This window comes from Neophocaena asiaeorientalis, unplaced genomic scaffold, assembly GCF_003031525.2.
Source record: "Neophocaena asiaeorientalis asiaeorientalis breed wild unplaced genomic scaffold, Neophocaena_asiaeorientalis_V1.1 scaffold43, whole genome shotgun sequence".
NCBI lineage: Eukaryota > Metazoa > Chordata > Mammalia > Artiodactyla > Phocoenidae > Neophocaena > Neophocaena asiaeorientalis.
The window spans coordinates 4,356,119-4,366,467 of record NW_020173674.1 but is presented as its reverse complement, the minus strand read 5'-3'; the positions used below and the strand labels follow the sequence as shown (position 1 = coordinate 4,366,467).

Below are 10,349 nucleotides of genomic sequence, written 5' to 3'. Positions count from 1 at the left end.
ATTCAGTAGCACCCAGGCCAGTTCCTGGCATGCAGGAGGCCCTCAATAGATGCATGGATGAATGAGTGAGTGAATGAATGAAACCATAAAGCTACGTTGGCTTTATGGGCACATAAACCATGGGCGCATGTTTTCTGCTCCTGCAGGTGACAGGGGAGACCTAGCCCCATGGTGGGCGTTGGCCTGAACCGACCAGGAAGGAAATGGATGAGATCAAGCAGCGTCATGAGCAGGCCCAGGGTGCCCGACCTCTGGCGGTCATGAGCCCAGGCTGGGAAGACGTTTGGGCCCCTCTGGGGTCTTCTCCATGCCCTGGCAGCCTCTAACCGTCTAACCCTATAAAACAATGCAGAAATGTGCCAACACGGTTGGCACGTTGCCCAAAATAACACTGCTGGGGGCCAGCGTTCGGGAGCCGTGGGGGCATCTCTGTCGTTCGAACCACGTTTGGTGCGTCCCGCAGGCGGGCATCTTGGGAGAGAAAGCTCTCTGTTGACGCTGCGAGCCGCCAACAGTGGCCCTGGTATGGCATGAAGGATGGCCAGGCTGACTCAAAGCCAGTGTCCCCACCAAGAGGACATCTTCCTCCACTGCAGGTTCTGGGGACAAGGACCACAAGAGCAATGCTGCAAAGGCAGCTGCGGGGGGTGGTGGGTGGATTCCTCGTTCGTTTACGGTGTATGTGGGGTAGGGGGTGGCAGGAGACAGGAGGACGCTGGCCCCTTATGAATCTCAGATCTGTTTCCTTGCCTAGGCGCAGGGCAGAGTTTGTGCCAAGGATGCCCTTTCTCATCTGCTTTGTAAACCAGCGGCTCTGCGACTGCCCCGTTGCAGGAGTGATGGATGTTGCTTCCAAGATTAGGTTCTAGAGGACGGTGATCTCCATCGCGTTAGTCCTCTCTGACTTTTCTCACTTTCTTGTTCTGATGAAGCCGGCTGCCCTGTCGTGAGCTGCCTTATGGAGAGGCCATGGGGTAGGGAACTGAGACCCTTGGTCTATCAGCCCGTGAGGAACTGCACCCAGCCCACAGCTGCTGGCGCTGAGTGAGCCCGGTCCCTGGAGAGGCCTGCAGCCCCTGCCACACGTTGACTGCAGCCTGGTGAGACGCAGGCAGCCATCCAGCTAAGCTGTATTTGGATTCCAGTCTGGGAGAAACTGGGAGACAGCAAATGTCATTTTAAACCATAATGTCTTGGGGTTACTTGTTATGCAGCCATAGATAACCAATACAAAGATTCCCTTGAATGTGTCTCAGGAAAAACATAAGTAGCACGTGAAATTGGGTTTGGGACATTTATCGCTTGCAACGACACTAAGCAGGGAAAAGCAATCCATTTAAATCAGTTTGAAGAGACCGATAAGGTAAATAAACGTACAGATGGGTGTGGGACGGCAGAAGTCGGGAGGAAGAAGGAGATGACTGACTGAAGTTCCGAGAGCACTGAGATATTGGCGGGCGGGTCACTGATGCCACAGCAGGTGTGTTCAGAGATAATTCTGGGTTGTGTCTGGGTGCAGCTGTCTACAGGGTGAAGCAAGGGCTGCCTCTTCCCAGGCTGAGTTCTGCTCTGCTGAGGGGGCCGAGGCTGCACAGGAGATCACGCCGGTTACCGCCCCCTTCCACAGCCTATGCAGGGTACAGCATCCTCAAGGGGGGAGGAGTGGCTCTGTGGCCTCTTTGCTGTTGCCCAGTGTCCAGTGGGTTGAGGGGACCAAGGATCTGGGAACCCTGGTTCTAGGACAGCTTCTTTTTTTCATTTTATTTTATTAAAAAAATTTTTTTGGCCACACCACACGGCTTGTGGGATCTTAGTTCCCCGACCAGAGATTGAGCCCACGCCCTCGGCCGTGAGAGCGCAGAGTCCTAACCACTGGACTGCCAGGGAAGTCCTTAGGGCAACTTCTGGCTGTGGCCGTCACCTGCCTGTGGGCTGAGGAGGGACAGTAGGTCCACGGGAGGAAGGGGAAGGAGAGCGGAAGATGGGGGTAGGGGTGTCAGATGACGTCACTGTCACACCCCGGGTTTCCTGCAGGCCTGCTTCCTGGTCTGCAGCACCAGAAAGACCCATGGGCAGAGCTGGGAGGAGGCCTGGTGACCTCATCCAATGTCAGCCACAGACAAGGGGAGATGTTGGCAGAGCCTTTGTCACCTCTGGTCTCAGTTTCCCCAACCCATGGCCTTTTGGGGGGTGTGGCCAGAGCCCACTGAGTCTGCGTCCCTTCCTCCAAGCCTGTCACAGCATCCTCTTTCCCAGTTCCGTCTGTGTCCTCCACTGGACCAGACAGACGAGGAGCTCCGAGGGCCAGCTGGCCCCTGACGCTGAGTGCCTCCCTCTGCCCAGCGCCTGACACGTGTCACCTTGCTTGTATCCTCTCAACAGCCGTGTGAGGCTGGTGTAATTCTACCCCCCGCACTTTACAGATGGGGAGACAGGCTCAGAGAGGGGCATGACATGCCTACGTCTTCAGAGCTGGGCCAGCCTAGGAGCAGAAGTAGCAGAGTCAGGATGCCGGCATCCCAAAGCACCTGCTTTGTTCACTGCTGTATCCCAGTGCCCAGACTGGTTATCCCAGCACCCAGACTGGTGTCGGCAGGCAGTAGGTGTTCAGCAGACACTTGCTGGGCAGGACTGGCTGAGTGGTGGCTCTTGGTCAACCTCACAGAGCGGCTGGACCTTGAGGAGGCAGGTCACCCGGGGGCTGGACCTCAGCGGAGGTTACATTGCTGCTGGGGGGGCTGTGTATGCCCAGAGAGTCCTGAGGGCCAGTGTCATCTCCTTCATGCCTCACAGCGGTCTTGGGTTTGCTGTGATCCCACTTCACAGAAGAGGAAACTGAGGCACGCAGAGGGGCTGTGACTTGCCTGAGGTCACATCGAGGCCAGGCTGGTGCCCCTCTGGTTTCACTCCCAGGCCAGCTCTGCTCCCTTGGTCCTGTCCCCCTCAGTCAGTGCCCTGGGCTCCAGGAGACCCACACATGGGACCACCAGGCTGTCGTGAGGACCCGGCTACCCAGAGGGCCCCGCCAGCCCTTTCTCTCCCCACGGGCACCTCCAAGCGCGAGGCTAGCTTACTTACTGAAAGCTAGTAGTGGACATGGCGCAGAGGCCATGTGTCTGCACCCCAGGGTCAGTTTGGTTGTACAGGGGCATGCGCTGGCATCTGAGAAACCTTGTTTCTCTCTCCCCTTTTATGAGCACTCCTTCTGTTAACCCCACCTGCATCCAAACCAGCCTTGACTGACTCCAGAAAGTCCATGTAAATGCTTACACGGCACTGCTTTCCACTCAGGCCTCATGAGTTTGTACAAACATCAAAGGAATTCTTTAATTGCAGTAAAGACAAGTCTTTGGGGGATGGGCCATTTTTGCAAAGGGCTGTGTGCATCTATTATTTCCTTTTTCAGAACAAACATGTCTTACTTTTTCCTAGGTTTTATTTATTTATTTAATTTCTTTTGTTTTTTACCGTTCTGCTCAGGTATTTTATGTGTGTTTGTCTTTTTTCTTTTTTTGGTGGGGGAAAGGTTGGAAGGGAGACAGAAAACCAAAACCAAAAGGAGAAAAAAACCCCACATGACTCTTCCCACCCACTGCCACCCCCGGTCCCGGGCCTGAGTCAATGAGGGCGAGATGAGCACACACGAGGCAGAACAGCAATAACTTAGGGTGGGGGGGGCATCAGGAGAACCCCAGATATAATCTCTGGACTCCACGGCAGACGACGCTGTCTGTCTAGAGGCCCAAAGGGGTAGGGGTGAGGTGGGCAAGCGTACCGAGGAAGGAGCGGTGAAAGGGAGGAGAGATCTGGGACTGGAGAAACTTCACTGAGTAGTTCATTTTCAATGCTCTAGATATGCGCTGGGGAGGAGCTAGAGTTGGTCACACCTCCAGGGGGGCGGGGCCCCGGGGCTGGCGGGTTCGGGATCTCCGCGCAGCTAGAGTCTCTGGTGGTGGCTTAGCCGGCGCTGGCTGCGTGGTAGCAGCCGGGGGATATGGCTGGGCCGCTCACGGCCAACTGGCCAGTGTGTGGATGGCCCAGGGGGGCAGGCGGGTGGCTAAACCCTGGCTGGCCTGTGCCCAGCTCCAGTTCCAGCCCTTGCACGGGGCCCCAAACCTTGCCAACAGGGCTAGTGGGTGTCGGGCAGTGAGAGGATTACCCCGCGGGGGCCCAGGGACAGGCAGACGGCTGCGGAAGCCATCCGTCCTCGTTGGTCTTGGGGTAGAGTGCGAGTAGGCCCAGGGCCCCCATGGCCCTATAGGGCCCTGAAAGTCATGCATGCAGAGCCTGCAACCAGGGTCGAGAGATGCCCTGGTGCATCCAGGGGCCCTGCTGCCGCACCCGTTTGCCCCCAGCTGCCAGAACTGCCTGAGGTAGAGCCAGGCCTGGCCAGGCTGGGAGCCAGGCAGCCCCAAGGCCCAGAGGGACACCCATGGGCTGCTGGCGAACCTGGGCCGCGGTCTTGCTTATGCCGCTTTCTGTACTCCAGCTGGTTGCCCAGCTCCGTCTGCTGCTGCCGGTGGGTGAGCTCGGCCCGTGTGCGCTGCACGGCCTGGGGCTGCCGTAGCTCCGGCTCCCATGTGGTCTCATGCTGCCGTAGCAGCAATGCGCGCTCCAAGTCCTTCTGTGTCTGTTTCTTGTTCAAGTCCTGAGGCAAAAGAGAGGCAGAGCCCAGAAACTGGTCCGAAAGCCTTGCTGGTGTCAAGGAAGGGAGAGCCCCAGGACTCCTCGGCAGAGGGAGCCGAGGGTGGGGAGACACGGGGTGCAGATGAGAGGTGGAAGGGAGCCAAGCTCCTGGCAGGCCTGGGAACTCTAGCAGGGTCTGGCGGGCATGAGAAGCGAAAGAGGTGTGGAAAAGAAGCCGGGCCGTAACACGAATGAGGGCAGAGGGGAACGGCAACCGCAAGTGAGGCAAATGGGAAAGGATGTAGGTGTCTGGGATCTGGGAGGGGAACAGGGGAGGGGTGGCCTACCTCTCGAAGCAGGTCCTGGTCCAGGCTGTGACGAGCCAGCAGCATCTTGCGCTGGTACTGGCGACACTGCAGCTCCAAGGCCTGGCGCTGCTGTAGCTGCTCCTTCGGCCGCAAAAGCCACCCGGGCTTCTCCCGCTTGGGAGTGCTGGGCTTCTGGCGCTCCCTGGCGAGGGCAGCGGGACAGCAAGGAGGTCAGGGCCGCCTCACCCTCCATCAACCGCGCCCACCGCCGCAGCCCCCTCCCCCCTCCTTCAGCTGCGCCTTCCGAAGCTTGGAGGCTCGCTTCTGCGCCTCCGGCAGGGCGGCCGGCTCCTTCTTCTGCGGCCCGAGGACGTGCTGCTGGACCTCACCCGCCTCAGCCCCAAAGCCAGCCCGCTGCGCCTCGAGCTCCCGCTCCTGAGGCTCAGCCCTCAACCTCAGCCCCGACGCCAGCAGCGGTGTCCGGTGCTGTTGTCGCCTCTGCCTGCGGCTGCTGCCGCAGGGCTGAGTCCTGCGCGCGCTCCCGGGTCTGACGGCTGACCAGGCGGGCAGTACGGATGGTGGCAGAGCGGTCCCGGCTGCGGCAGCAGGCCTGCCAGCAGGCAGAAGAGGTGGTGGATGTGGTAGCCGGGGCTGCAGGTGGCTGGAGAGGGCCCGGGCTCATCTCTGGCGGGTAGGGATCGTCACGGAGTCTGTCAGAGCCCAGCAGCCGGTGGACGATGGAGCTGTGGGAGATGACGGCGTGCTCGCCCTCCCGCATCGCGGCCGTGTCCCGGGCTTCAGGGCCTGTGCCTCCTTGTCAGAGGTGTCTGCCAGGCTGTTGACTGAGCTGCTCCGGCTGGAGGGCTCTCTAGACCGGCCAGTGTCTTGGCCCGCTGCATGGAGGGCTTGGCCTCCTCCTCTGGGGCCTCAGTGCCAGGGCCACTGGGCGCCTCTTGCAGCATATCTTCTTCATCTTGCGGTCCTGCACGTTGTCCGGCTCCCGACAGCATCCCTGGTTCTCAGGATTAAGTCATCATGACTGCAGGCGGCTGCTCCCGGAGCACAAGGCGGTGCTTCGGAAGAACCTCTGAGGTTGGTCGGTCTCGAGGGATTTTCTGAAGGCAGGAGTCGACACAATTCCGGAGGTACTCAGACCAGTGTCCTGACCGGAGCACCGGGGACTCGCTCTCTGCAACGTGGTATAAGGCACTCATCGCATTCGTGCAAAACAGCGGTGGTTTCCATTCCGCCAGCTCGGTGCAGGTGATCCCTAAGGACCGAGACATCCACCTTGCCATCGTCCTGCCCCCTCATCCATTGCCAGGATCACCTCTGGAGCCATCCAGTACGGGGCGCCCACGGAGGAGTTGGCAGGTGCCATGACGGATGCAGAGCCGAAGTTCCCCAGTTTCACCAGGCCTGGCTCTGACAGCAGAATGTTTCCAGCCTCACATCCCCACGGATCACGTTGTGGGAGTGCACATAAGCCAGGCCGTGAAGGGCCCCGTGGTTCACAGTTGCAATCTCCGCCTCCTGAAGGGGCTTCTGGTGCACTTCTAGGAGGTCAGAAGCTGAGCCCAGGCGATACGCCACCACCACCCAAGCCATGTGCCTCCTCAGGTAACAGCCCCGGTACTGAATGGCATCGGGATGCCGGAACTTCTGCAGGAACCGCACCTCCTTGATGATGTCCTGCCGTTTCTCATTTGACTGCTTCCCACTGTAGGACACCTTCTTGAGGGCCACCACCCCACCTTTCCGGACATCCCTGGCAAAGTACACGGCTCCAAAGCTGCCATGGCCAATTTCCCGGAGGTCACGGAAGAGCTTTTTCGGGTCGTTCTTGAAGAAGAGCTCAGCCACGTCGGGGTCATTCGGGCTCCCGGCCCGGCATGGTGGCCCCTGGGGGTCCTGAGAGTGGGGCTTGACCTGCTAGGGGTCACTCTGGTGCCCAGAGTCTCCACCTCCTCCTGGGGTCCGCCAGCGGCTCTGCCAAGCAGGGAGAGGGCCAAGGAGACCTTTCCCCTTGCCACCTCTTCCCCCATCCTCCCGCCCCTTCCTGAGGGGTCCCTCCTCGAGGGCGCTGGTTGCTGAATCCCGGATTTCTGATTGTGGGGTCTGAACCACAGATATTTGAACGGGGGGTGGAGGCCGAATCAGATATTTGAACTCATGGGGAATGAACCCCGGATACTGGTGCATGCAGGGTCCTGAACCCCAGAAACAGAGCCCCAGGTTTAGAGAGGAGTCCCAGATATCTGGAATCTCAGGAGATGAGACCCGGATATTTCAGAGGCGTAGGGTCAGGCCCGGAAATTCGGGACAGAGGGGACTGAGCCCCAGGTTTTTGGCCACTGATAGGGGGCCTACCCGGAGGATTCCGACGGCACAGCCCCTCTCACACCGGAGTCCGAGGGTGAGAGCCCCCACTCCCACCCCGGCCCCCTCCCTTTCCCTTTCTCTCTCTCTCTCTCTCTCTCTCTCTCTCTCTCTCTCGGACAGCTGAAAGATTGTACGTAGCTGAGGGCGGTCCCGATGCCCTCTGCCCCTCTCCTCTTCTCAGTCTCTGCCTCTATCCTCACCACAGCCCCCGTCTCGTCCCAGTGTCCCTCTCCCTTTTCCTCCCAATTCCAAGATGGAGACAGGGCGGGAGCCTTTTCTAGGTTTTAAAATGCACGCAGATTGTTTAAGAAAAAAACAAACCAAACCCATGAACGCATCCTGTGATTTCTCTCTACCCTCCTGGGGTAACCACACTGGTGTCCTCCAGAGCTGTATCATCTTTTAAATACTTGCCAAGTGATGGGCTCAAGGATTTCATTGTTATTTTCATTTGCATGCCTGTATTCTAATGAGGTGGAGCTTTGCTTCGAGCATTCATTATTCATATTTCTTCTTTTGTGTACTTCTGGTTCTTACCCTTTGCCCCTTTCCCACCTAGGGGGAATTTAATCTTTTTCTTACTGATTTTTTTTTTAAAAGAAGATGTTGGGGGTAGGAGTTTATTAATTAATTAATTAATTTTTGCTGTGTTGGGTCTTCGTTTCTGTGTGAGGGCTTTCTCTAGTTGTGGCAAGCGGGGGCCACTCTTCATCACGGTGCGCGGGCCTCTCACTGTCGCGGCCTCTCTTGTTGCGGAGCACAGGCTCCAGACGCGCAGGCTCAGTAGTTGTGGCTCACGGGCGTAGTTGCTCCGCGGCATGTGGGATCCTCCCAGACCAGGGCTCGAACCCGTGTCCCCTGCATTAGCAGGCAGATTCTCAACCGCTGAGCTACCAGGGAAGCCCCTCTTACTGATTTTTTAAAAACATTTATTTATGTATTTGGCTGCCTCAGGGCTTTTCGTTGCGGCACGCAGGCTTGTCTAGTTGTGGTGCACGGGCTCCAGAGCGCGTGGGCTCTGCACTTGTGGCAGGCGGGCTTAGTTGCCCCGCAGCATCTTAGTTCCCGGACCAGGGCTCAAACCTGCGTCCCCTGCATTGGCAGGTGGATTCTTAACCACTGCGCCACCAGGGAGGTCCCTCTTACTGGTTTTTCTCTCTTTTTTTAAACATCTTTATTGGAGTATAATTGCTTTACAATGGTGTGTTAGTTTCTGCTTTATAATCTGTTACTGATTTTTAAGAGCTCTATGGGAGGCAGAATTACGGGCTCCATGACCTCCCCCTCCCCATCATGCTTCTGGTTATGGTCAGTTAGATGGCAAAAGAGATTTTGCAGATGTAATTAAGGGTACTAATTAACCCGTGTCCCCTGAATCGGCAGGCGGACTCTCAACCACTGTGCCACCAGGGAAGCCCTAATCAGCTGATTTTAAACTAAGGAGATTATCCTGGATTATCCCATGTGTCCAGTGTAATCACATGAGCCCTTAAAAGCAAAGAGATGCTGCAGAGGGGGAGGTCAGAAGGATTGGAAGCACCTTGCTGCATCTTGAAGCATCTCATTCAAAGCATGGGAGGATTCAGTGCTCTCTTCCTGGCTCCGATGATGGAGGGGGCCATAAATAAAGAAATGCAGTAGCCTCTAGGAGCCAAGAATGACCCCCAGCCAACATCCAGCAAGAAATGGGTACCTCAGGGCTTCCCTGGTGGCGCAGTGGTTAAGAATCCGCCTGCTACTTCTGGGGACACGGGTTTGAGGCCTGGTCCAGGAAGATCCTACATGCCATGGAGCAACTAAGCCTGTGCACCACAACTACTGAGCCCACGCTCCAGAACTACTGAAGTCCGCACGCCTAGAGCCCGTGCTCCACGACAAGAGAAGCCACCGCAAGGAGAAGCCCGCGTGCCACAAGGAAGAGTAGCCCCTGCTCACCGCAACTAGAGAAAGCCCGTGCGCAGCAACGAAGACCCAACGCAGCCAAAAATAAATAAATAAAATAAATAAATTTATAAAAAAGAGAAGAAATGGGTACCTCAGTCCTAGCCCCATGGCAGTGAATCTGCCACCCACCTGGATGAGCCTAGCCCAGGTGGGCTGAACCCTTGACTTTGGCCTGCTGAGGCCTTGAGGTGAGAGCCCTGCCCAGCCACTGGACTTCTGACCTCGGGACTTAGAGATAATAAGTGGGAGTTGTTTTAAGCTAAATTTGTGGTATTGGGTCACTGCAGCAATAGAAAAAAAGCTCTTTACATATTAATGCTGGAAATACTTTTTATATATAGTGTAGATATTTTTTTCAAATGTATCACTTGTCATTATAAACTTTACCCTCAATTATACTTAACCTCCCTAATTTCATTATCAGAGGGTAAATTCAAATTCCATTTTGGGGGATGACCTTTGGCGTCACTCCCATGTACCCAAAAGTCACATGCAAAACACAGATTCCTGGGCCCTGCCCCGAGTTTCCGACTCAGCGGGTCTGAGGGGGCCCAAGAATGTGCATTTCTAACCCGTGCCCACGTGATGCTGACGGAGCTGGCCGGGGACCACCCCCCTTTGAGAGAGAAGGCCTTCCTTAGAAGGCCTTAGAGCCCCGCCCTGACGGAAGGAAGCTGAGCCCCACCCGCCAGGAGGCGTGGTCGGCTAAGCCCCCGCCTCCAAGAGCAAGATCTCCGTCTTCATTGGTTGGTAGGAAGGAGCGTCCTGTACATCAGAGGGCTGTCCCCGCCTCCTCCCGAACCCGGGGGGCGGGGACATTGCGCCTGCGCAGTGGAGCTCGGCGCTCGCGTCCTGTGCTTGTGTGAGGTTCGGGTGGCCGGCTGTGACCCCATGGCAGACCCCCGGGAGGAATCGGAGCCCCTTCTGAGCCGGACCCGCGGCGGCAGTGCCCGCCGTATTCCGGCGGGCGTACCTTCCTGTCACAGCGTCCAAGTCGGCCCTGGTGAGCCGCGGCCTGGGGAGGGGCCGGGCCGCGCAGGGGTGGCGCGTGGGGGTCCCGCCGGCCCGCGCCGCGTCACTGCTGTCCCT

At 57.5% G+C, this 10,349-nt stretch overlaps 1 protein-coding gene and 1 pseudogene across 1 annotated transcript in view; one reads left to right on the top strand and one right to left on the bottom strand.

Annotated features, from left to right (window-relative positions):
* Positions 1 to 3,871: 3,871 nt before the first annotated feature.
* On the bottom strand, positions 3,872 to 10,079 carry LOC112402417 (serine/threonine-protein kinase TAO2-like; annotated as a pseudogene).
* Positions 10,078 to 10,349, top strand: part of TPCN2 (two pore segment channel 2) — a 32,813-nt gene continuing 32,541 nt past the window's right edge. Inside the window, exon 1 of the mRNA XM_024749332.1 lies at positions 10,078 to 10,263. Within this exon, the coding sequence (XP_024605100.1) occupies positions 10,152 to 10,263 (112 nt within the window). The 5' untranslated portion in view covers positions 10,078 to 10,151. The remainder of the gene's footprint in view (positions 10,264 to 10,349) is intronic.